At 42.4% G+C, this 27080-nt stretch overlaps 1 protein-coding gene across 2 annotated transcripts in view; it reads right to left on the reverse strand.

The window, feature by feature from the left end:
* Positions 1-27080, reverse strand: part of CERS3 (ceramide synthase 3) — a 104872-nt gene that overhangs the window by 31357 nt on the left and 46435 nt on the right. For both annotated transcript variants that reach the window (XM_033100147.1, XM_033100146.1), the window contains exons 3-9: positions 25400-25514; positions 18850-18968; positions 15726-15783; positions 14694-14744; positions 10945-11037; positions 8779-8907; positions 5371-5477 (exon numbers count right to left, since the gene is read on the reverse strand). In XM_033100147.1, coding sequence (XP_032956038.1) covers positions 5371-5477; positions 8779-8907; positions 10945-11037; positions 14694-14744; positions 15726-15783; positions 18850-18968; positions 25400-25514 — 672 coding nt within the window. The remainder of the gene's footprint in view (positions 1-5370; positions 5478-8778; positions 8908-10944; positions 11038-14693; positions 14745-15725; positions 15784-18849; positions 18969-25399; positions 25515-27080) is intronic.

Below are 27080 nucleotides of genomic sequence, written 5' to 3' on the forward strand. Positions count from 1 at the left end.
TATTTCGGAGACATCTTACGTTTCCCAGTAACTGTGCAGTGGAAGAAAACTTAATTAAATACTTAGGGGGAGGCAAATGATGCCTGCTCTTGATCATCCAAATCAGTAATTTAATTTGAAAAATATCTGTCCTGTGTTTCCAATGTCCTGTTTCTCGGCGTGCTTCTTTCATAACTAGCAGTGCGACCCTGGAAATATCACTGCTCACCTGAAAAATCAACAGGGGGTCTAAATGCTTCAACAATGGTGATGGCATAAAAAACAAAGGAGTAAGGACCTGTCCCAGGTGAACGACAACTGAATGCAGTGTGTGATCCTGGGCCAGACCTGGTAGTGAGGGGAAAACGCAGTCAAAGACATTTTTGGATCAAGGGACAAAACTGGAACTCAGATGGTAGGTAGCCTGCCACAGTCCCTGAAATTGAAAACTATACTGTGATTCTGTTAAAAGAATTCCTTGTTCTCAGGAAAGACACACAGACGTATTTAGGACTAAAAGGACATGATGTTTACAACTTTCAAATGGTTCAGAAAAAAGTATTTATCTACGTATACGTGTGTGTGTGCGTGCGTATGCATTTGAGAGAGAGAAAAGGAGTGACAAAGCAAACGGGGCAAAATGCGAACTGGTAAATCTGGGTAAAGAGCTCTCTGTAATATATTTGAAATTATCCTGTAAGCTTGAAATTAGTTCTAAATAAGTAAGTGAGGAAAGGGATTGGATTACATTCTGAATAAGGCCCCGTATCCTGAAGTTCCCTGATTTGAAGCAGGGTGATTGTCGTAAGTGCCCTTTATAAGCTTGCGGGCAGCAGACGGGCCAGGCCTGGGGGCTGTAAGGGAAGGAGCGCCTTGGAGGGCAGTGTTGAACGAGACATTGAGCGAACACAGGCGGTCAAATTCACTGTCTCCGTCACAAGGCGTGTGACTGGAAAGTCTGGTTCCAAGATTCGCATCTGTAGTGGTGACTCCAGGGAGTGGCCCCGTGGTCGGCAGAGCAGCCATTCTCACACGGCACAAGTCCCTCCTTCCCGCTGGGGCCGTGCCATCCCGCCCCATGCTCTGCCCTGGACTTATCATTCAGCACCGAGCTCGCAGGCCTTATGAGGGCAGGAAGGACCCGTAGTGACCTTACTCTGTCTCCTGATGAAGACAGATGAAGACCAAAAGGTGCAGTGCTGGTGTGTTCGTGACCTCACTCTGTCTCCAGCTAAAAGCACTGCTGGAGGCTGGAGGCTTTGTCTTGTCTTTTTTGCCCCTTAAAACTGCTCTCTCTGATGACCATCCCAAGTATTTATATGTTCTCAGCACCCACAGAATTCCTTTTCACACGAGGCTTCTGGGGTACTGTTATTTTATACCAGTGAGAGTGGGATGATCAAAAGCTAAAGCCTGAAGTCCAGCGAACCAGTGGTAGGAGACATAAAGTTCCCACAAGCATATGTTCCCTTGGAGGTAAGGAAGTTATATATTATTCACAGTTGGAAATTTTTTTTTTTGAACATCCAAAAAACAGGTCAGTATTAATTGTGTCTTCAAATACATGGATAAGGTGGTAGACACAAAGGACCCTTCTGCTGTCATTATGAACTTCTGTAGGGCAGGAGCTGTGTCTCACCCATCACTTATTGTACGCCTTACAACACCTAGCTATGAAGAGAAGCGATGAACCAGCACTCTACCTGTAAATTGTCACAAAAAATCCCTTCCCCCCAGATGGGCCAGCCTGGACTAAACCATTATCTGTCATCTCTGGAGGAAAACTGTCAGGAGTCAGAGCCATTTCCCGACCTTATGGAGGTCTTTCTAGACTAATGATTCCCAGGACATCTCCAATAAATGTAAAAATACGGAAGTCATTATTTTAAAACAATGTTGGGAATACAGTATGGAAAACGTAAGCCTGAGATTAAACGCTTTTGAACGAAAATACAAACAAATGGGGTAACCAGGCAATTCGATTGAAGCAATTTGGACAATGCCAGTTGGAATTTCTGCCTAATGTTGTGAGTACCAATGTTTAGAAAATCAACGTAATTAAGTCTTGCTGTGAGACACTGGCTGAGAATCGGCTAAATCAGGTCTCCATCAAGAGCAAGAGGACAGGAAAAGAGGAGACGCAGTTGTACAGGTACAAAAGGAGACCCGTCAGGGGGAAGCAAGTGTGCTTGAGGCAGGGGGACATGAAGGCAAAGTCAAAAACAGGGGAAGACAAGTGCAACGTACAAGTTCCAGGTCTTTTTCTCAAAATGTCCAGACAAATTTCAGATGGGTCAGGTTTCTTCCCACTCAGCCCTTTATCTCAAAGCAGAATGTGCACCAAAGAAAGCCTGCTGAGGAGATCAGAGCCCCGCGATTGCAGACTGCCTTTCATCGCACCTCTAAAATGTCTGAATCTGGAAAGAAGTCTCATCTGCATGCTGTTTAGTCCAGAGTAAACTCCCAATGAATCTGCACTAACGAACTATCCCTGAAGAGTCTGCAGAGTTACAAGATCTGGACAGATGGTTGGAGCCAGCCTGACAAAAAACCGACTTCTCTTTGGCACCACAAGATAACTGTGTAGCCCGTTTAAGCCCATGGGACTGTTAGAGCAGCAGCGACAGCCACAGGCTGCAACCGATCCTTTCAAAAACCACAGAAAACCCCCCTCCCAGACTTCCAATAGCTTGGTGAACTTCGCCTCAGTTTTCCAGACACGGCTGATCGGTCAACATCAGCACAGACATTTTTTTTACCAGCAAAACCATTTTGACAGTCCAGTGTGCTCACACTGGTTTATTTGCAGTCCAACTCCCTGGAGACAGCAAACACTGGGACTGGCTGCTGTCTGCATTCAGTGAAGTATCAAGATTAAGAAAAGATCAAATGCACGGGACTAATTCTCCTCGAAATCCAGAAATGCTGGCAAGAGAATGAGTTCAGAAACCTAGGGGTTTTTAAAGTCGGGGGCGTGTGGGGAAGTAACACACCATCACCACTGTTACTCAACCCCAACACGACATTCAGATAGTTATGGGCAAGAGGAAGCCTGCTTGTGGATTTGGTGACATCGTGGGAATGTCTGAGGTGACAGTGCTCCGTTGCTAAATCGAAAGTCGATCACAGCAGGAATACTTAGAAGCTTCTCACACAGCGCTCCAGACTGAGCGCTTCCACAGTAGGTGCTTTGAAAATACATCCACAAAGTCTATGAAATGACTGCCATCAAGCAATGGAGTCTAATTTTCCTTCCCTTAAATGTGAGCTGAAGCCAGCGAAGAAAATGCGGTTGGAAGGGACACGATGTGACTTCTGAAGCTCGGCTGTCAAAGGGCGTACCGCATCTGCCTAGCTCTCTCTTAAGTTGCTCGCCTTCGAAATCAATCCAGCTGGCATACTATGAGGAGGACAGGCCCGTGGAGGGGCCATGTGAGGTGTTCCAGAAGACAGGCCTGGCTGATTTAATATGCGTTCCCTCAACCACGTGAGTGAGGAAGTCTGCAAGAAAATTCCCACTGACTGCCCAGCCACCATCTGCATGAAACCACATGAATGAAAGCCGTCTAGCTGAGGCCAGTCAACTTCCAGAACCATCCGAGATAATAATAATCAATAAATGTTGTAGTTTTAAGAGTAAGGTCTGCAAACGCCGGCCTGTGGGGAAAATCTGGCCTACACCCCGTTTTTCTACAGCCTGTGAGCTAGGCTGGGTTTGGCACATTTTTAAAGGGTTGTAAAAGAAACAAAACAAAGGAAAATGTGCAACAGAGACCATATATGGCCCTTAAAGCCTCACACCATTATTCTATGGCCCTTTATAGTAAAAGCTTGCTCACCCCTGCCTTAAGCCACTACGTTTTCAGGTGGTGCCAGATAACTGGAGCACATGGTCTTTTTGGAACAAAATAGGAGTCATCGATGGGCAAATGCTGGCGTTAGAGCACCATGAAAGTCACACTGAGAAGCCATAACTCAATTGTTATCTGTACGTCAATGCTTATCCTATCAGTGATTACTACCGTACAATATTCTGATTTCACAAACACACTTGCTCAGTCAAAGCAAAAGTGACGGTGATGTGATCCATCAACCAAGAGGCTCCTAAATTTGTATCTGAGATTTGAGTCTAGATCAAACCTCAAATTCTACAAGACTCAATGATAATTTTATTAACAATAGCTGGCATTTACTGAGTCCTTCCTACCTATGTAGCAAACACGATGCTGTTAGTTTATATGTAGTGCTTCACTTAAGCCTCATGACAACCCTTATATCCATTTTACAGATGAGAAAAGTGAGGCACAGAGAGAAAGGATCTAACCAGTCCAAGGTCACACAGGCAGTAAGTGTGGAGCCAGGACTTGAATCCAGGACTGACTTATATCCATGAACTCATTTACCCACGGCACTGTGCTTCTCCTCTCATCGAGACACCCAGTCCTTTCAAGAATGCAGCTGGCTTCCACAGGGAGGGCAGCACGCTCTGACTCTTCTGAGCAGACTTCCCTGGGAGATGTCCATCCACCAGGAATCCGGCCTGAAACCTGGGCCGCCACCTTTTCCCCTGGACATGAGGATCTCCAGTAGCACTAATTTTTCCATTGAGAGGATCTGAAACTCTCCGACCAGCCCCAGAGTAGGGTTGGCTATAAGCTGTTTCTTCCAAACCATCAAAGCCTTCCTCACACTTTCCCTCTGGTTTCTGGCAGCCAACACATGGCAAATTATGCTTCCCAAGGAAAGGATGGTCAGCGGCCACACCAGATCCATTCTACATCGCCGGCCCTCGGCTAAACCAAATCAACAGACTGATCAAGAGCCAATCAGTATGAAAAGGACGTGCAAACCATTGCTAAGACCAGGGATCATGGAAAATGAAATGACTATCAGTTTCCTCGTCTGTGAAACAGCAGTGATAACACCTGTCTTTATGATCTCTTGTATAGACTAATGCCAAGATACAGAAAGGGCCAAATCCAGTGTCTGGCATGCAATTAATGGGAGTTATCATTACTGTAACCTCACCACAGCACATGCTTGTCTTTTAAAGAGCTGATAATTGGCCAATGGCATTTCACTGGAATAACTAGAGAAGCTGTGAATCAAAAGGGAAGACCCATATTTATGACACAAGACGTAGAGTAAGAGTGGCTGCTTACCCATTGGGTTACACATTTTCCATCTCCCCTTGTTAAAGCCTTTTCCACATTGGAAGGTGTCGTTTTCATCATCTATAAAAATGGCTCCCCCATATTCTTTTCTCCAACTGAACTTGGCACAAATAACTGGAGATCAACGTCAGAAAGGGCAATGCTCTGACTTTAACCACATGCCAAGGCCACCTCAGCATGGTGACCAAAAACATCGCCCAGCACCTTGTCTACTTACCAGAAGGGAAAAATAATAAGGCGGCTGATGAGAAATATGGCGGAAAAGATGAAAAACAAGGTGTTGCAGGTTTGCTTCCATCCGGCGTAAGAAAACATCTTAGCAGACTAAAAACAAAGAAAGAAATTGCATTCAGATAAAGTGATAATGGCATAAAGTTTTTAAATTAAATATTTATAAAATGATATGATGCCTGGGATTTCCTTCAAAATAATCTGGCTGGATGGGTGGGGGGTATTGAGTGTTAATGGGGAAATAGATGAAACAAGATTTGCCATATAGATAATTAGTAAAGCTGGATGACGGGTCCATTACACTCTTCTCTCTATCTTGTCATATGTTGGAAACTTTCCATAATACAATATTAAAAAAAAAAAGATATGTTAAAATGACTGTAATATCACTGTCTTTCGCAGGCACTGCAAGTTAACACAGTTCATCTTAGCATGCTTTTTATTTGGGCTTTTACTTCATTTTTCCATTTAACTAGGAGGAGAGCTGGTGTGAAGAAAGGCTGGGATATGGGCTGGGGTGGGAACACTGCAATCCAGGCAGATGACAGAAGAGGAAGAGTTAGGAGGCCACTCTTGGGGCCTTGTCCTGATTGAAATCAAGTTTCAAGCACTTGATTTTCTCTTACGCTCACTTACTTTATACTAGTCTACGCGTATACTGCTCATACTTCGGTGTGGAATAAAATGAATCACAGATAGGGTCTGTTTAATGTGGTCTTAGAGGGTTAATTGATGAGTATTCTCTCTGGCATTACCCAGTGGAGCCAAAGGCTGAATGGGAACGTATCTGGAGTTGGGGTGGGAGGCAGGTAAGAGCCGCTGAGTGTAGCCCACCCCTCTAAGGAGCATGGCTTAGGCTGGGTGGTTTCAGGGCTAAAATCACCCCGGCAGCTCGAGGCCCTTCTAGAAAAAGGGAGGCAACAGATTTCTACTTCAGGAAGGGCTTACATTGCATTGCATTTTCCATACTTTTCCATACTTGCCGTGGGATAATTGGCAAAGGCCCCAAAAGAAAACTATCTCAGTTGCTGAGATGGAAGACTAGTATGCCAGGTGGGGGAGAGAGATGGGTATGAGAAGAAAGGCCAGAAGCTTAGAGTGCCTGGCATGGAGTGGGGAGCTCTGTGAAGAGTCAGGTAGCAAGAGGTGACTTGGCATTGAGAGGGCCCACTTGTGAGGGCCAAGTACAAATACACACACAGCCCATCATGACTGTGCTAGGGTGGGCATCAGACAGTAACCCCTCTCCTTTGCTAAGCCTCAGTCAGCATGCTGTTCAAGTGTTGGGTCCTGGATGTAAACCTGAACTTGTGGAAAATGAGGGCAGATCGGGAAGACGCATGCGGAAGGCGAAGGGTGGCTTACGAGGAACAATGGTAGACGTTGAGGCTGTGTTTCCTTGCAAAGAAAGAAGGAAGAAATGACCCACCCACCATCTTGAGGAATACAAAAGATTAATAGTCTCCATCTCTAGGAAGGTCTAAACAGGGGCCAAAGTTGTACCATGTCTGGGTTCAATTAGAACTTGACTGAGAAGGCAAACACGAAAACAAACTATGGGAGGAAGCTGTGGAGCAGGCACCCCTGGGGAGTGTCAAAAACAGGCCCCACGCTACTACTTAATGTTTTCTCTGCCACCAGCTGATGGAAGGTACTGGCCTTGCTCATTGAACCTCAAGTTTAGATCATGACTGGTGAATCAAAATGATTCATTATCACGAACAACACCAAGCTGTTCTCATAGTTTACCCACGAAGGGACCTCTGAGCTTGACATTTCATTCTTCTTCTGTCTTTTTACCTTGGGTCCTCAGAACATTTTCTAGCAGCAATGAGCTAAACTTTACAATACACTCCAAGGGTTAGATAAGGCCCCTCATATTACAGCTGAGGATAGAAAACAAAGCGTTAAGTGATTTTCCCAGTCAACGAATGAGTTGTGTCCCGTCAATGACGGGAAAGGAGGGCAGAGAACCCCAGCTTTCAGTCCCAGTTCCAACATCTAATTCCCTTTAAATAACACAATGAACCTATTTTTACAGTGCTCACTCACCAAAGGCAATTGAACAGGAGGGTTTCGAAGTAACAGAGCAGCACAAAATTCTTAAGTCCTGGCCAACACGGTCTTAATTTTCAGACTGGGTTACTGAGATATGATCAGAGAAGGGGGTAATTATAACAGAGATGGAAAAAGTGGCACAATCCTTTTCTGGCTAAGCCATATGCTGCCCTGAAGCAAACCGAATAACCTTGCCCTTCGGAATGGGATTTACATGTCTAATTAGAATTACATACAAGAATCAAAATGCTCTACGCAGCTAACAGCTTAATAGTAGCCAGTTGCTTTGAAATGGCTTCAAATGACTTCTGGTTGTGTCTAGAACTGGGTTTGGCAAATTACAGTCCAGCCTATGGGCTAAAGCTGGCAGCTCTCAAGTTAAGAATGTTTTTCACGTTTTTAGAGGGTTATAACAAAAGACGAAACAATAAGAAAGAAAGAAGAATATGAGACAGAAGACCGCATGTGGCACACAAAGCTCGATTTGCTATCTGGTCCTTGACACAAAAGTCTGCGGAACCCTCATCTAGAAGAACAAGATCCTATTCCGTTTCATTTAATTTCCTCCGTATCAACCCATATTTAATAACTAGCTCTCCAAGAGGCAATCCTGAAAGAACAATGTGTTAGCATCATTTTCCCCAGCTTCATTATAAATGAGTACATTCGGGAAATGTGGCTCCAAGTACAGCAGGAGAGCTGGCTGGTAAGAGGATCTTTGGATCAGTACCTCAGGGTAAATGGAACCAACACATAACAGAAACAGGTAGAGAAAACAATCCTAGTTTTGCTCTGTTCCTCATATTTTGAGTGGTTTGGGATTTCTTAGGGAGACTCTTGTCTGAATGTCTCCTGCTCCAGAACATTCCTTCCTTAGCAGAAAAAAAAAAAAGTCATTTAAATAAACAACAGCTTTCTGTCCTTAATGCTGCGGGAGCACCAGTGCAGAGAATGCAAGCATGCAGGCACGACGCAGTGTTGACTTAAGTCAACATATGGTACTGGCCAAGGCTAAGAACCCACAGTCCAAGTTTGTGCCATTGTCAAATACGTCAGCTTACTTCCTGAGCTAGTGCCTGCACGCCTCTTCCGTACGTGGAATCCCACAAATTAACCTCGGTCTTGAGTACCATGGAGAAACAAGGCTCGAAACTGAAATCGGAAGGTTTCACTTCTTTGAGCTGGAAGGCTCTGGGGATCCACAGACATCTGTGCACTCTGCATTTTCCCGTGACAGAGAGCCCTGCTAAATCGCTCACAGACAATCCTTCCTGGGAGGAGTCACGGAGACCTGGGCCGCACTATTGTGATTAGTGGTTGAATGGCAAACGCTTACCTCCAGCCAAATGTCGGCCACGTCGTGCACGATCATGACGAGGGTCCCACTGCGGATGTAATTAGCACACCAAGAGAAGCTCATCAGACTAATGGCAGCCAGGTGGTGGATGACATGAGCTAGAAAATCCTACCGAAGGAGGAGGACATGGAAACTATCAGGCAAACACAGTTATGGGCCAGGCACTGGAAGAGCCAGTAGTGACAACAACAACTCAAAAACTAATGGCTTACACCTGCATGCTTTGAAATTTGTGAAATGCTTTCCCTTTCATTCTTGCACATAACCCTTATGAGGGAGACAGGGCAAGAGTTATCCTCATGTAACTCTGAGAGAGCATTGAATAGTTAAGTAAGTCCTACCTAACTGACATCTGCTGTTCTCCCACTGCCCACACTGGATGTATTACACACACACACACACACACACCGTATACTTACACACACAAGCATACTCCTGTGGACATTTACAGTTATTGTTTATTGCCTATCTAAATCCGAAGAGGAAAAAAGGTAAATAACAAAACTATACAGCCATCAAGATAAGAGTTACTGTATATGAAAGAAGCAGTACACGGAAGTGGACTAACTGTATTAGCAAATCTAGGTCAAGGAAAGTTACTGCAAACACTTGAAGGTTTTCTGCAAAGAAGGCACACAAATGGCCAATAAGCACATGAGAATATGTTCGACCTCATTAGTCAGGACAACGCAAATCAAACCCACAGCGAGATACTACTTCACACCCCCAGGACAGCAATCATAAAAAAAGACAGACAATAACAAGTGTTTGCAAGGATGTGGAGAAACTGGAAACCTTATACATTGCTGGTGGGAATGTGAAATGGTGTGGCTGTTAAGCAGCCTGGCGGTTCCCTGAAAGGTTAAACATAGAATTACCATAGAGCCCAACAATTCCACTCTTAGGTCGAAATGAAAACATACATCCGTGCAGAATTTTGTATTCATATATGAATGTTCATAGCAGCATTATTCATAACAGCCAAAAAGATGAAAACAACCCCAATGTCCATCAACTGATAAATGGATAAACAAAATGTAGTCTATCCAAACAGTGGACTATTATTCAGCAATAAAACGAAACGAAATACTGGCACATGCTACAACATGAATGAATCTGAAATCATCACGCTAAGTGAAAGAAGCCACATATAAAAACCTACGTCTTGTATGACTCTGTTTATATGAAATGTCCAGGAGAGGCAAATCCATAGAGACAGAAAGTAGATGAGTGGTTGTCTTCGGCTGGGGAAGTTGGGAGAAATAGGAAGTGACTGCTAAAAGGATTTCTTTTTGAGCTGATGGAAATGTTCTAGAATTGACTGTGGTGATGATGATTGTAGGATTCTGTGAATACACTCAAAACCATTGAGTTGTGCACTTAAGGTAGACACACTGTATGGTATGTCAAAATCTCAATAAAAATGTTAAAAAAAACAAAGGTGTCAATTTCCTGGTAGCCAAAGTAAAAGAGTAAATGTGATAATAGCAATAGCCTGACTAATTGAGCATTTACTGTATACCAGGAAGTGCCTGAAATGGATTAACTTGCTTCATCCTCACAACAACCAGAGGAGATAGAAACTCTTCTTAGCTTCGCTCTACAGATAAGGAAATCAAGTGTAGGGAGCTTCACCAGCTAGCTGGCAATGTTAGTGAGTGGTGAAGCCCGGGATTCAAACCCAGGCAATCTGACTCCAACCTGTGCTTTACCCAACTCCTAACCGTTTTATGTCTCTGAAGATATGTGTTTACAAACATATGACATATATCTTCATTTAATTTTTGAAAAAGTACTCAAGGCACCTGTATATGACACAGAAACCAACTACTGAAAAATCAAAGGTTTGACTGCCTCAAGAAATCACGAAAGAATCATTACTGGATCAACCTACCTGAATATATATCTCAGAAGACCTTCTAAAAAATGATTATTTTTACATCTGTCCCTTGACATGTTTCACCATAAATACTTACCAAGGCTCCAAAGCATGAGCATAATTTGCACTATTCTATGCGCTAGAGAAGCGAAGAAGCTATGAACTGGAACTAAATGCACAGAAATACAATTTAAAAATTAGGAGTTGGGACAGGGCATAAAAATTTTTGAAAAAAATGAATAAAGTTTTGTAAATAAGACACGTACCTTCCTTTTGACATCTGAGCCCAGGCTGAATAAGAGAGACCAATAAAAACTCATCTCCAAAACGTAATACCAGTACTGGGATGGGAGCAAGGACTGAGAAAAATAAGAAAATTCACTACATTAATGTCCATATAAACGATTTATTTTAAGGATTAAAACTATTGTTTATACCTAGTTATACTCCACAAAATTCCCCAAAATAACATGCTTTATGTTTCAACCTCTGAGAAGGAATCGAAGATAATATTCCGAAGCACTCTATTTCTAAAAGGGAAGAATTCCAAAATCAACTTCAATGTTTTGTTTAAAAGTTAATAAAACTACAACAGGTGCAATTGCCTTATTTTAGCTGACTGAAAGTTAAATTGGAAAAACAATGCAAAAATATTTACTTGAGAACAACGACAAGTCTGTTCTGCTGGTCCCACAATTCCCCTTGTTTTGTTTCTTGAATACTACTCAAAATCTGATGTCCTACCCTCTTTTCTGGCAACAGGCTGGTGATCTGAATTGGGCCAGGCACAAATGGGATAGTAATAAAATACATACAATTACTTAAGTACTCTAAAAATGTTTTCTGAAAAAAAAAGAATGAGATTTCTACAGCCAGAATTTTCTTTAACAATGATATAATGGGGGAATTTTAGCTAAGTTGAGACATTACATTACTTGGTGGGATGGATTATTGCATTAATGGCCCCCAACGAATCTCACCTTCTGACATCCAAACCCTGGTAGTCTCCTCTGGCCTGACCATGAACTAGTTCTTGGGTTTTGGTCAAGGGCAAATAGCAAGTAGGATGCACGCAGAGACTTTATAAGCTCCACATGAGAAACCTGCGCTACCCTGCTGGAGGCTACCATGTTTCCCTGAAAACAAGACCTCATGGGAAAATAAGTCCTAGCATGATTTTTCAGGATGACATCCCCTGAACATAAGCCCTAATGCGTCTTTTGGAGCAAAAATTAATATAAGACCTGGTCTTATTTTGGGGGAAACAGGGCACAAAGTAGAGAATCAAGGTGTCCAGTGCCAAAAATATGAATGACAGCACCAGGGTTATGAGCCATGCCCCAGCCAGCTGACCAACGGACGGAAGATGCATGAATGAACTCAACCAGTCACCACATGGAGAAGCACTGCTCAGCTGAGCCTCACTCAAATGGCTGACCGAAATCGGGGCAAATACATGGTGGCTGTTTTAGGGCATTACGTTTTGGGGATGGTTTACCATGCACCAATAGGTAACTGATACCTTTGAGAAGTTAAGAATAAGAGAGAGGTAGAAGATAAAATTGGCGTGTTGCCTACCTAATGCCTTAGTACCTTATGGTCTAACCTCCTTTGATTCTTTTATACTGAGGCTAACACATTAAAAGGAATAATTTTCTGGTCAACTCATCATCCTTGATAAAGCCATAAAAAATTGAGACGAAGTGTCTGCTGTCTTCTATGACAAACAGCCTTTATGAGACCAACCCTTCTAGTTAAAAACCTGGTTAAAATACAGAAAGAATATCTGTTTAATAGGATCCAAGAGCAACCAAGGCAGCCAGAACCCATGAAGCCAAAGTTTCAAAGAGAAGAAAAATGCATTAAAGTAAATCTTTTATTTTAAGTGAATCCTGAATTCAACAAATATTACAGACCCTAAGGAGGAAAGAAAACCATACCTACGTATACTGTAAAGTCTGCATTTGCCCATTTATACTCAGTATGGAGCCCAGAGATGAAGAAACAGAAGTTAAGTAGGACTTTTGGCAATCTCATAGTACTGGCATTCAGGAAGCAAACTGGCATTCAGGGCCAGCCAAGGAGAAGGAGTCCTGGTAAACACTATAATCTTTTATTTAAAACCACTGTGGGAAACATTCTAGGAACATGAGTGGGTTGTAAATACATAGACTGGAATCAACATGGAATTAGCTCAACCACAGATAAAATACAGGTGATCTGTCTCTAATTCCCTCACAAAAATGAAAGTAAATCCTCTCAGGAGGAAGCTAATATTATCCTGAGCGTCTGTAATTTTTCAGAAACAGTGTCTGTCATTCAATAAAAAGCTATCAAGCGTAAGAAGACAGGAGTGAGAAAGATAATAGACTCACAGGTGATCAAGATATAGGACTTATCAGATTTGGACTTGAAAATAATTCTAATAACTTGCTTCAAAGGCAGGAAATATCAGTAGATAACTGGAATCCATACGAGAGGAACTAAATGAAAAATTTTAAAGTGAACAATAACTGAAATTGAGAACTCAAAAAAATGTGTGTAATAGCAGAGAAAATCACTACTGAGACAATCACTACTGAACCGGAGGATATAAAAGTAGAAAATATCCAGAACAGTAACGGGTCTGAGCTTTTACCCTACTTTCAAGTTAGCTTGCCATAGTTTCATGGATGCTAACTCCTGAGTCAGAGAAAAAGGACAATTTATTACTCACAGTAATACAGTTGCTAGAGTGTCAAAATTTAGGCCAGTTCTCCCATCCCAACTAGCATAGGGCTAAGCAAAGAGGGTAATATAATAAAGCACTTTACACAACATATACAAATGCAAGAGACCTGTGGAGAATTGTCTCCTGATACACTGAAGCACAGACAGGCAAGAAGATGGAAAATATTGGAAAAAGCATAAAAGACATATAGGACTTAATGTAAAGGTCTTGGATATTAGTACGCTTGTAGCTGGAATTCCAGAAAGAGAGGAGAGAGAGAAAGGAACAAAAGCAATGGCAAAGAATTTTTACCAAACTGACTGAAGACATCAAACCACAGATTCAAGAAGAACTATGGACAATAAGGATAAACTTAAAGAAAATCACATCTGTGAATATCATAATAAAACTTCTGAAAGACAAAGACAAAATATTTTTAAAAGTCAGAGAAAAAAAACACATTCTGTTCAAAGAAGCAAAAATAAAATGAAAACTAATTCTTAAAGAAACTGATGGGATGCAGAAGACAGCAGCATGACATCTTTCAAGTGCTGAAGGAAAGTAACTACTAACCTAGAATTCTACACCCAGCAAAAATATCTTTGAAAAAAACTGAAGGCTAAATGATAACACTTCAGACAAGCAAACCAAAGGGACTTCTTCAGCCAGAAGGATGATAATCCCAGATGGAAGTGTGAAAATGCAGAATGCAAGGAATAGCATGTAAAGGGCAATTTGACTAATTCACAAAATAATAACAGTAATGACTTATAGGGTTTTAAATAGCTAAAGGAGGAAATAGGAGGCAGGTATATGGAGTTTCCTAATGATCTTGAAGTGACTAGAAAAAGATAACAGCACTAATGTCTCTTATGAGAGTCTAATAATTCAAGGATAAATATAATAATCTCTAGGATAATTACTAAAAGAATAAAAACATGCATAACTGAAAAGCTATATAAGGGAAAAAGTGGAATAATAATTTTTTAAAAACTTGACTATACCATAAAAGGTAATAAGAGAGTATCAAAAAGGAAAAGCATCAGGTAGCACAAATAGAAAATACACAGTAAGATGGTAAATTTAAACTCAAATACATAATTATATTAACCGCAAATAAACTAAAGAAAAGAGACAAGTGATGAGTAAATAAGGAAGTAGGATGAGTAAAGTCTAGTAGAGGAAGCGCCACAGGCTTCACAGAAGTGGACAGAGAGTAGGCAAGGGACCCACACCTACCCCAAGGGACAATGTGAGGAGTCTGATCGCTGAGGTAAGGGAAGGACTACATCAGAGGGGACTTACCTGTCTTGGATAGCCATTCCACACCTGCCAGAGGTCATACAGCCAAGGTTTCTAAAAAAAAAAAAAAAGCAAAACAAAAAACAAGGAAGCAAGAGAGAAAAAATAAGTCTGCCAGAGTCAAAGGCTGACTTCGGCAGAAACCATCAGCTCTTCCTGACGTCACGGCTAGGGAGCAAACATCCACAGGAAGATGCATTTTTGTCATCTCCTGTTGCTCCTGCTGCACACATCTGTCCCTCTGAAGGTGTGCACACATGGTCCTACACAACACTCCCTGACATTAACGACTTCTAGTGCATCTGGAACGAAAATCGGTTCTGTCTCACAGAGCAATTATTTCAAACAGATTCTCATGAACTTATTAGATTATTAGAATCAATTAGATTACTGCTTATGTAGGAATAAACACATCTTGAGCTATCTGTAGCAATAAAATATCTTAAGAGAAATCTTGAAAGAATCTTAAGAGAAGTTCTAAAATCTGGTTGTCTTTTATTTTCTGCGAACAATTTACTATTAAGTTTATACATCACTTAATGAGTAATCATTTAAGCAGGCAATGCAAAAGGAATACAGAAAGGAGAGATTTGGTTTCTGATGGGTGAGTAATGAGTCTTCATGGATCAAGTGGCTTTTGATATAGGACTGGATGGAATTTGACAGGTAGAGAAAGAGGTGAAAAAGACAAGATGTTTCTGGCAGGGGGGATAAAATGTGCTAAAATCCAAATGTGGGGAGGTACCAGGTATGTTTAGTGGATTGTCAGTAGTCCAGTTTAGTTGGTGTATGAGTTGCACAAGTGGAAATAGGGACATACTGGGTTTAAAAATTAACTTTGCAAATGCAAAACTTAACAAAGGCTTTGAAAGACAAAGACAGAATGCGGAGTTGCTACTTCTCTAGGCATTAGAGGGCTTAGAGGTTTAAAAGCTGATTATCTTTTTGAAGGTATTACATCCTAAGGAAATCACAGGGAGGAATTTAAAAAATTAAAGACAAATTCCACTCAAAGATATCAAAAGGACAACTTACATCATAAAGAAATGCAATTCCAGCAACAGTGATCATTAAGTAAAATGCAAATCGCCAGCTGCCAAAAGAAAGAAAAGTCTTGTAAAGGTGATTGACATTTGAGGAGAGACACATTTGGTATAACAGAAAGAATGCACATTCTGGAGTCAGACAAATCTAAGTTATTTTAAAAAGAAAAGTGGGGGACGGCCGGTTGGCTCAATTGGTTAGAGTGCAGTGCTTGTAACACCCAGGTCACCAGTTCGATTCCTACATGGGCCAGTGAGAAACAACAGCTTGAGCTTGGAGCTGAGCAGCCGGTGGGCAGCTGGTTGGCTCAGTTGGTTAGAGCGCAGTGCTCATAACACCCAGGTCGCTGGTTCGATCCCCACCTCGGCCAGTGAGCTGCGCCCTCCACTACTAGAGTGAAAACAATGACTCGACTTGGAGATGAAGGGTTCTGGAAAAACACACTGTTCTCCAATCAAAATTTAAAAAAGAAAAAGAAAAAAGTGGTTAGCTAATGCAGAATTTGATTTGAAAATAAAGGATCCACTATGGATTAAAATCCTTAAATGCTGTGAAATAGGGTTAAGGGGTCATCATTAAAGAAAGCATCCAAGGACATGACACTCTGAACTTGAGGTGTTCGGAGCTAACAGGGTGGCAGACTTTCTGCCTGTTGGAGAGTCATATGTAAGAGTTTGGTGTTGGGAAATAAGTTTCCTGAGAATTCCAAAATGTCCCCGACTAGGTTCCTCTTGCTAAAATCCCTGCAGCATATCCCATAGCTGATGGAACAAAATACAGCCCCCACACAATGAAATGGCTTGGCATTTTGCTTTAATCTACTTATTTAGTCCATAATACCTTTGAATAGTCATCTGACTTGGAGGAAATCTGTGACATTGCTAAAGAGGAAGATAAAGCTTAACTTTTATTCGTGGATCCAGTCTTATTTCCCGAATACACTGTACGCATATACTTTGCTGCTTTGTGCCTTTGACTTACTAGAAACATGCTGCCTTAAAATCACGCTTTCTTATCTTATAGAAAGCCAACACATTCCTCGAGGTCCAACTCACGGCTGACCTTTCTAAAAAGCCTTTCCCCGACATATTCAGCCCTACTGGCTCCGTCTCCTCTGAAAGCCGTCTACACATGCCTGTGGCCTGCTCGTGCCACTGAGGGGGAGTGGCGAGAGCTGTGGTGGTTTCCTAAGTGATAGTCTCATCTTTCTGGTCAGCTGCGTAAGGCCAGTGACCATGCCGTCCACGGTCACTTCCTTCTTAAAACCTAGAATGCACACAGTGTAGGGAGGGCCAGGTACAGAGAAGATGGTCAGCATAACCCTGTCCCTTGCCTGACTGATGGATTACGGTGACTGGACATCCCCTTCTAGAGAACTCCGTGGCCCACTCTCAGTGGATTCACTGACAGCCAGATTCACGGACAGTGTTGGGCCCTGCTGACCCAGTTACTTGATGGAAGAGGCTCCCTGTTTACAAAAAGGAGCTTTAAGTGTCAAGGGGCATTCTGATGAAGCAGAAGGAGTCGCAGAAAAGGATCATAAGACCTGAGTGCAACCGTCCCACCGACAGCCAGTGCCCTTGAGCAAGTTCCTTGAAGGACATGGACATGGATTTTCATTTCTGACACGGGGCTAGCCCCGCCTTTCCTGACTGCCACGTACTGCTGCTGGGGATATCAAACAAAGATGATTTATAAACTGTAAGATCCTATAACGTACAAGAAATTACCAGAGCATTTCACTGGAATGTGATTCAGCTCAGAGGAAGAGAATGAGTCCTAGCCTGGGGACTTTTTTAAGAATCATTTGCTGGAAAGAATGAATGAAGGACAGAAGGAAAACAGGCCGACGCAATGTGAGACCAGGTCTACTGTGCAGTGTTTTGTGGTGATGGTTCAGAGAGATTCACTCCCGCCATGCTGGTATCAGTGGCAAGACAACATTAACCAATCAATCTCTCAAGAGCTAAAAATCAGAGAGAAACTGTTAGAAAACAAACCAGGCCACACACCTGCAGCCATTGTGGGAAAGGCAGTGGAAGCCTGTGATGAGAAATGGGTGTTTTGAGACATGCTGAGCCTCGGTGTACGCCCCACACATCAGCAGCTTCATATCTGGAATGTATCGGCAAATTCAAGGAAGCCATTACAGCTTCGCCTCCCACAGGTTGCTTATTTATTTGAGAGTCTTACGTCAGCTCCCTGTCCATTTCACCATCGAAACAAAAATATCTGTTAAAAATCACTGGGCAATGTGAGGACCTTAAGAAACAGGCGGAAAGAAGGAATACCATTGGTGTGTAGAATGTGGTATTATGGGCCAACCAACACGCACGATTCTGCACATAAAGAAGAGGAACAAAATAGGAGCAGCGATCTAGTCCACCATTTTTGCACAGGTGTCAGTTTCTGCCACCAAGGGAGTGTCCTAAAGTACAATATTCTACAGGAGAGAAACAAACAAACAAACAATCAAACAAAACCAGAGTTGAAATGAAATCCCAAAATACGTGTAATGCAGCTCACTGTTCTCAGAATGTCTTCAAAGTAGCCAGCTCTGGCAAAAATGCGACTGGGTGCCCCTGCCCATCCCGACCCCTCCCCATTCCACTGCCCCTGGTAAACCAACTGGAAAACCCAGAGGGACTAGCTGCCCAATCCACGGGCAGGGGACGGGGTATGAGGCAAGTGAGAAAGAAAGAAGTCCTGAGCTGAGAACAGATACCCTCTCAGACATTCTCTGTTCTCACATTCTCTGTGATGTAACAATTATAAAGTGATTGGAAACAGGTGATAAAGTCTTGTGACCTAGGGCCAACCTCTACCCTAGAAAAGAGAAACACCGGTTAAGACATTTTTATGGTTTTTCTGGACGTGAAGATAAGTACATAATATCTCCTGCTCATCTTAGAGCGTTCATAGCTTGCCCCGTTTCATAGAGAAGGAAAGTGAAGCACAAAAGGTAAATGAGTGACCAGCCCACAACGCCCAACTGGTGAGGGACAGAGCTGGGTGTGAACCCTTCTTCTGCTCCAACCTCAGGACTCTTTCTGACATGACCCTTCTGCTCCACATAAAACTGTAGCATTTCAAAAGCTTTCACTCTCCTTCTTACCAAGCTTCCCGGAATTTCTTCATCCTGCAAGGCCTGTCTTGATTCCGCCGCCTCCTAAACCATCTTTCAACCTGGCGTTCTGTCAGGGTACACTTCTTGGCCAGTCCATAAATGTCGGTCTGAAAAGGGATGAAATGAACGAGTGAATGATGAAGAGCAGTCCGACTGGGAGGCCGTCAAAAGGCGGTGAGATTGGGGTATGAGAGGTTGTGCAACGGAGAGAGACTGTACATTTGACCTTGAGCCAGCGAATTTACCTTTTTTGCTACGGAGTCTCTCTCTCTCTCTCTCTCTCTCTCTCTCTCTCTCTCTCTCTCTCTCTCTCACACACACACACACACACACGAGAGAGAGAGAGAGAGAGAGAGAGAGAGAGAGAGAGAGAGAGAGAGAGCGAGAGAATGTTAGTATCCCAGAACTCTAGCGAGATCAATTCTCTACAAGTTGGTAGCAGCCCATACATTCACGTTGCCTACGTGAGCCCAGTCATTCATTCAATTCACTCATTCAGCTCAATTTTATTTAGGGCCTCCCAGGAACCAGGAAGAATAAGTTGAAGCTGTCAATCAAATACAACCTCTTCCTTTTTCCTATGAGGAAACTGGAAACCTGAGAGTTTTAGTAACTCGTCCAAGACCTACAATTAGTAGCGAAGTGGGGACTAGTCTAAGTAGACTAGTGCATGTCCTGTTGTTTCATGTCATTTCCCTACCAGCTCCAAAAGGAAATACAGGAGAAGCGCAAATGGGGGTTGGCCATGATGTTCACATTTACTCAGATGTTCCACCTACTTCAAACTAACGTGAAGCAATTCCAATCGTAGAAATGATGACTGCAGAATATAATAATGAGGATGGCTTCTCTTCTGGGAAGCAGACGCCGTAGATGGTGAATTCAAACTGGAAATGCTATAAATGATGGATTAGCTCAAAGGCCACAAACCTGGAATCCTCCTTGGGTCACACAAGAAACGGAAGTGACCGAGTGGGATTTTCAGCTGCCTCCTTTTCACACGGGCATGTTTTGTAGGTTAAACCTACAGCACTCCCCACTCCACGATGAAAGAAACCAGCTCTGTAATTGGTTTTGAAACACCAGCCCTCTTGACCTTTCATTTTCCAATATAAGGAATATTTCAATTTCCTCTTAACTTTGCTACGAGAAAAATCAAATTGCATGAAACTGACCCTTGGCTTCAGTGTGGAAGAAACAAGCAGGTGCCATATGGATGAAGCCAACAGAAATGCACACGCGCCGTCCCCAAGGTGCGGCTGTGACCAAGCTCTGGCTGACGGCTCCCACAGCGGAACCGCGGGCCCAGAGTCTCCCTGTGAAGTTGCTAGGGTCTCTTAATGTTGACCAATAGTTCAGAGTAGATTTAAACATTGTGAGGGCCAAACAAAGCCCCGATGGGCCCAATGGCTGGACACCCAACAGTTTGTGACCCGCCGTGGAGCTCCTGCTGTGTTATTGTGTCTGGTTTGTATAATCATTTAGGTGCACAGCACAACAGTGGATGAAACTCATAACGAAGCTCTCATGCTGAAGACTGGCCCGTACCTCCCAAACTGCTCGCCCATGCCTTTGAAGAGATGGAGAGCGAAACAAAACACAAACAGGCTGCAGCCCACATTACACTGTTTGCCTGTAAGTTGCCCTAAGACCTGTTCCTTCAGAGGCCCAGGGCTCACCTGCTATTGTTTCCGTGGTTGTTTGGGTTTTGTGTTTTTGAGGATACTGAGCTGGCGACTCTGAAGTGGTGCCTGCTTCCTGCAGGCCCTGGGCTGGCCTTTGGAGACCGAAATGAACAGGACTGATATGGGCCTCCCCTTCACCTGGGACAGTCTCTCTGGTGAAGAAGTCAGAAACTAAAACAGAGAAGGCTAATAGAATATCATGAATGCTAAGACAGGGGAAGATGAGGGCATAAAGTAGGCAGTTCCTAGACCTCACATTGATGCTGAACGCTGAAAAATGCCCCGAGAAAGAGAGGATAAGGAAGGCGGGTGCCCTGGCTGAGGGGCCAGCACGTGAGGTCGCCCGGAGAGCAGAGCATGGGTGAGCAGGGAGCACCTGCAAAGAGGGTGGGAAGAAGGACGTGGCTAGTCACCAAAGAGGTCCTTGTCTGCATTTATCTTGTGGGTTACAGGACAGCTGCATTTTTAAAGTGTCCCTCTTGCAGGATGTAAAGAACGAAGGAGACTGGGGGTGGTGGCTGTGGTCACTGTGCCCTTTTGTCAAAGCAGGCCTCTGCTCCGTGGCCTTGCAGCAAGGGTCTTACATGCCAGTCTGGACAAGTTTGGAGGTCTGGGTTCCCTACACCCAATGGCATCACGCTCATCACACGCCCTTGTAGGGAGAAAGAAGACAGCAGGGAGTGAGGCAACAGAGTATGGCCGGGAACTGAACACAAGAGCCAGCTCTGCTATTTGCTAGCCACGTAGCCCTGCACTCTGACCCCCTGTGCAAAATGGGTAGCAACAATGAGAGCATTCGCTTCCTGCTTCACGGGGAAGGTTGGGGGTCTGGGGACTCCTGGAAGTGAACGTGTTATAGGAATTAGCACGTGCTGGACATTAATGGCTGAACCCAGAAAGGAGACCACAGACAAAACCATTTAAGGAAAACGTGTCCCTTTACTTCTAAAATAGTTTGCAAACAGGAACACATCCCCCGAAACAGAGGACATGCTCATAGCTCGAATCACGTTGCCTGGTCCACAGCAGGACATATTCTGAAATGCTGCAACACTGTGTTCTGTACATTCTTAGACTGAAAGGACTCTGGGTCTAGCTCGACTGTTTTAAATGCTTTATTCATTCAATCATCCAAAAAGATTTAGAGCCTCTACTCACAAGTGCCAGGTACTGTTCTAGACACTGGAGATTCAGCACTGAGAAAACAAGGTCCTGTCCTCATACTAGACATCTCCCAGAGCTGAGAAGAACCCGATTTTATTATCCCATCATGTCTACAGATATCTGCGTGACAAGTGAATCTAGAAGACAGCAATCGGACATGATTCTGAGCATTTTGTTTCTGTTTTGGAGCAGAGACGCATCTGGTTGAAAATCAGGCTTGGCAATACTGGGCTCACCCAACAATATTATTGGGGTGGAAATAACATTGCAAACGAAAGAGTCTAGAAGTACTTTGTTTTGTTAATACATGAAGTACGCATTTATTCGACACCTATAATGAAAAGAAAATTGTGCCAGGTGATATGGGAACAGAAACAAAACAATGAAGAAACTGATGATGTTCCCTTGGGAGAATTTAAGTTGGGAAAGACATGTTTAAAAGTGATCCTGGAGAAGTCGGTATGAGAGGCACGGACTACAGTCACAATAGGTGACCTTTATTGAGCACCTACTATGTGTCAGGCGCTCTTCCACGTATTCAGTTCGGTCCTCCTGAGAGCCCTGTGATAAGCACTATTATTGTGCTTGGTTCGCAGAAGGGGAGACTGAGGCACACAGCGTGGTTAAGCTGCCCACCTCCACACACAGTCTGCGGCAGAGCCAGATTCTAGACCCCACATCTGTCCTCACAAGCCCTGTTTTTAGCTTGGACACTACGGAGAGGGAAGGGGACATGTCACAGGCAGAGCCTCAAGGAAGGAGTGCGTCCTGGAGGGAAGAGCAATCGACTGGAGGCCAAGACACCTGGCTCCAGACTCAAAACAAACCCTCTGGGAATGCGGATGGACGACCCACACTCTTTGGCTCTCACGTGTCTCACCTACAGAACAAACTGAACTAGGATGCTTTTTGCTCTAAAAAATGTTTGTATCTGTGCATGAGGCAAGCTAGCAAATGGGAAGACATACCCTAACGGACTGTAACAATGGTTCTGCGTCAGTCTCACAGGGCCACGTTTCCTTTCGAGCTCTTCCAGAACTACATACTTATTTTTTCTGCATCAGTTCTCATTGTATCTTTGCTGAGGGAAAGGGCTAGATAAGTTCTGTTGTTACTCCATTTTATCAATAGCAGGATAATTGATCTGCTGGCCCGAACTGCTGGTCTGTTTTCATGGCTCTCTCCCAATAAATACATCTTGAAGTGGTTATTGAGATATATAGAGAGACATAAACGCATGTATAAATAACGGACACACAGCTGCACATAGACCGTCCCAAAAGACCTGTGTAAAATCATAGATGCAAACTCTCGCGGGAATTTGATGTGTGTAGTGTTTTGGGCGTTGTCCACACCATGTTATACCCTTCTGTGCTAACCAGCCCAGAATCGATACTGTATCCACTGAAATGGTTTTGTTTTTCTTCGTTCAGTCTATAGCAGCTGAAGAAGCATCCTCAGAGCCACGTACTCAACTGTTTTAATCAAGTCATGTGGTAGCCATATGTATTACCCCTGCGATGTTCTGCCATTACTGGTTTGGAATACTCTGTTAGAGGTAATACTCATATCTTGAAACAGTACAAAACGTTTGTCGTCCCCCCAGCAACCTGTCTTACCTCAGCCAGATTTATGGCTCTCTGCATGACAAAATACAGACAAAATACTATCTGCGTGACCTTGGCCAAGTTCATATGTGGAGGTATTAGGAGATTATTTTGTTTCCACATCTGAAATCACTGTTAAACCATGTACTTTGCCTTTCTCTATTGTACTGTGTCTTCCCAAGTGCTAGTGCTTTTACTCTACGGGCACTTTACGGGACAACTTATAGTTATCTTGATCTGTTATACAAATACTGCTTCAGTTTTAGAATCTACAGGCAATACAAATTAGAAATCTTCATTCTTTTCCTTAATCTTCTTGGTTTCTTATACTGTGGGGCGGATGTAAAACATGTCTTCTTCTACCTGATGCAAACGTCCAAATTACATCTACACTAAGCCACACTGTGTCAGCGGAGTTAGAACAATGACTACAATTGCTCCAGCCTCAGACACAGATTCTTAACATTCTATTCAGCGATAAAGAAGTAAGTTGGGCATAATAGAAACAGAGTTGGACAGGGGACAATGGGCTAGGTTCCAGCCATAGATTCCGCCACCCACTAAGTAGCTCACGACCTTGGATAGCTCATTTCCTCTTGTGGGACCTTAGTTTCCCCATCTCAGTCACGAACAGGAAAGATTACCCACCCAATCGCTAAGTCTCTCAGTTTTTCTTCATTTTTCTTTAACTGTCATAGGTTTCTTTTCTGCCCATAACAGGGAAACTTGATGAGGACCCGATTTTCTACATAATTTTAAAGACCCTAAAATGTTGACTTGAGGCTCTTGCTATAGCAAGCATAGCAGGTCATTGATAGCATAGCACTGTTTTTTACAGGTATTACGAGGTATTACCAAAGTTATTTACTCTCACACAGAAACAGAGAAGAGTAGTAAGGACTCTCTGAAAGAGTCCTAAGTTTTCATAAACATAGCTTCACAATTTCCCTTTCGAAAAACAGTAAAACAGTGCTCGGCATTATTTTCACCAGTGGTAACAGCAGTATTTCCATGCATAACTGCAGTCTTTAGAGCACATGGAAATAAAGAACAGGTGGAGACAGCTTCCCATACTGTCCTAGGTTTAGAAAATAAAAAAAAGTCAAATACAGGAGCTGAGTGAACAAGCTCAAGAGAGAGCTGGTGAGCCCTGAGCAATTCTGGACACTCTACCGCGTGCTATGTGGTGAAACCTCAACACACCTCCTCTGTGCAGGGCGCCCACCACCAGTGACAGACAGTCAGAGCAGAAGCAAAGAAACGCCAGGACCTGAAAAGTCAGTCTGTCCTGAAACTATGTTAGCATCCATTCTTGACTTTTAAAATTACTCCTGATAATTGTTTGTGTTCATCACAGAGGGTGTGCCACTTTTGGAGACGTTTATTATGTCTTCTCTCATTTTAATTGGGGTCCTGTATAAAAAAACAGGACCTGCCCGGACACTTTTTGTTGTTGTTGTTTACAACTGTTAGATTAAAACCTTTTTCTATGGCACGTAACATGGAGTGCAGTACAACATTTCATGTGGTACATCTTGCGTTGTGAAGAGAATTGTGACTCTCCTAAAAATTCTCTCTAGGGTGTGGGCAGAGGCACAGAATATTTCTGAGCGTGTTAAAGCCTTGGATAAAGAAACGTGTTCTCTGCGTGAAAGTCACCCCAACAGATGCTTTTAGAATGTGCGTAATGCATATTGCGGTGCCACACTCGTCAAAAGTGTCAGCAATGGGCTACTCGGCCTTAAGAGGGAACCCCTCTGATCAGTACATGTGTATATCCTACCATCAAAATTAAATTTTGATCTTTATACTCAAGTTATGTCATTAATTGTGTTCGACACTTAGAGTTGTACACAATAGTTCAACTATTCACATTTGTCATTTTATATTATAATATGTATTTGTCATTTTATATTATGTTTGGAATGCTATATAACCTGTCCATAAAGGGGGAAAAAAACATCCAAATGATTCAAATCATCTAACTAGAATAGACTTTTTGCACAGATGAGGTAAGCCACAGATGACTGAAATATTAAGAAAGGAGATTGTTTAATCCAAAAGCAAAGAATTTGTACTTACTTGAGACGGATGCCTGGTGGAATGTTTGAAAAAATTCTCTAAGACGGTATTGGGTATAACCTTTTGAATTTCCTCTTTGATGCCAAATGCTTTTGCTAGAGGTGTAGCGACAAACCTACAAACATATGAAAGAAAGTAAATTCAAAAGCTGAAAATGAATTCACGTCGTTAACTTCAGATTCCAAATGAAAGCTCAGCCATTGGCTCACGTTGACTTTGAGCTACCTGCAGCCAACATCTGCCTTGCAGAAGTTTGAAGAGATCATATTTTCAGACCTTTCATACAAGCAATAACTTAAAAAAATAAAATACTTGCACAGTTCTAAAATCCATTTTATGCAAATCCGAATATACAGAGGGTACCAAAAACTGTATACACATTTTAAGAAAGGAAAAAACTGTATTAAAATTGTAATACTTTATACCAATAATAAAAGATGAATACAAGTAATGTATATACATATTTGTGGCAACCCCAGTATTTGTCCACAAGATGCAGGAATTGGCATAAACCATTCCACTTAGAGTTTCATTTTGCAGACTTACAGAGATTAAAATAAATAATAGTTTTGATATTAAAAGTTTTATTTGGTGATATTATCTTAACCCTTTTGCCACGACAGTTGGATATATCTGAATGAATATATCCGAAATTTTTATACATAAAAATAATATCATTTACATACAAAGCAGCTCAACTTGTTATTTATTAAATGCATAAAATAGTCAAAATATCAATTTTTTTGTTTTTTTGTGGATTTCTGACACATTTGAAAAAAAAACTTGAAATCAATTAACACACAGAAAGAGTTAAGGATGTCCCTATTTGAAGTTCTAACTTAGGAAAAAATGGCATGACTCTTGGATAAATATCTAGGGACGGGATTGATGGCTGGTATGTCAAGTATACATTTAAGTTTATAAGAAACTGGCAAGTGGTGTTCCAAAGTGGTTGTACTGTTTTGTTTTCCAACCAATAATGTGCCAGTTACTCCATGTCCCTGCCAACACCTGGCATTGCCAGTCTTTTTAATTTCAGCATTTCTATTGAGTATGTAGTGATTTTCATTGATTTTTCTCTGTAATCTTTATTATTTCCTAACTTCTGCTTGTTATAAGTTTAGTTTGCTCTCTTTTTTTTCCAGTTCCTTAAAGTAGAAGATTAGATTATTGCTTTGGGATCTTTCTTCTTTTTTTTAAATATAGGTGTTTACAGCTACAAATTGCCTTCTAAGCACTGCTTTTGCTGCATCTCCTAAATTTTGGTGTGGTACCTTCTTTCTCGTTCGTCTCAAGTATTTTCTAATTTACCAGTGATATCTCATCTGACCCGCTGGTTATTTAGAAGTATGCTGTTAATTTCCACATATTTGCTATTTCCCAATCTGCTTCTGTAATTCACTCCTAATTTAAGTTCATTGTGGTCGGAAAACATACTTTGTATAATTTTAAGCCTTTACAGGCACTGAAATTTGTTTTATGGCTTAACATATGGTCTATTCTGGAGAATGTTCCTTGTGCACATGAGAAGAATATGCTGTTTTTGGGTGGTCTGTTCTATAGATGTCTGTTAGATGAATATGATTTATTGTGTTGATCAAGTCTTCTATTTTCTTGTAATCTTCTGCCTAGACAGTTGACAACTCTGCCTCAGCTTTCACTTCCAGTTTACAAAGAGCCT

Source organism: Rhinolophus ferrumequinum, chromosome 28 (assembly GCF_004115265.2).
Source record: "Rhinolophus ferrumequinum isolate MPI-CBG mRhiFer1 chromosome 28, mRhiFer1_v1.p, whole genome shotgun sequence".
In the NCBI taxonomy this organism is placed as follows: domain Eukaryota; kingdom Metazoa; phylum Chordata; class Mammalia; order Chiroptera; family Rhinolophidae; genus Rhinolophus; species Rhinolophus ferrumequinum.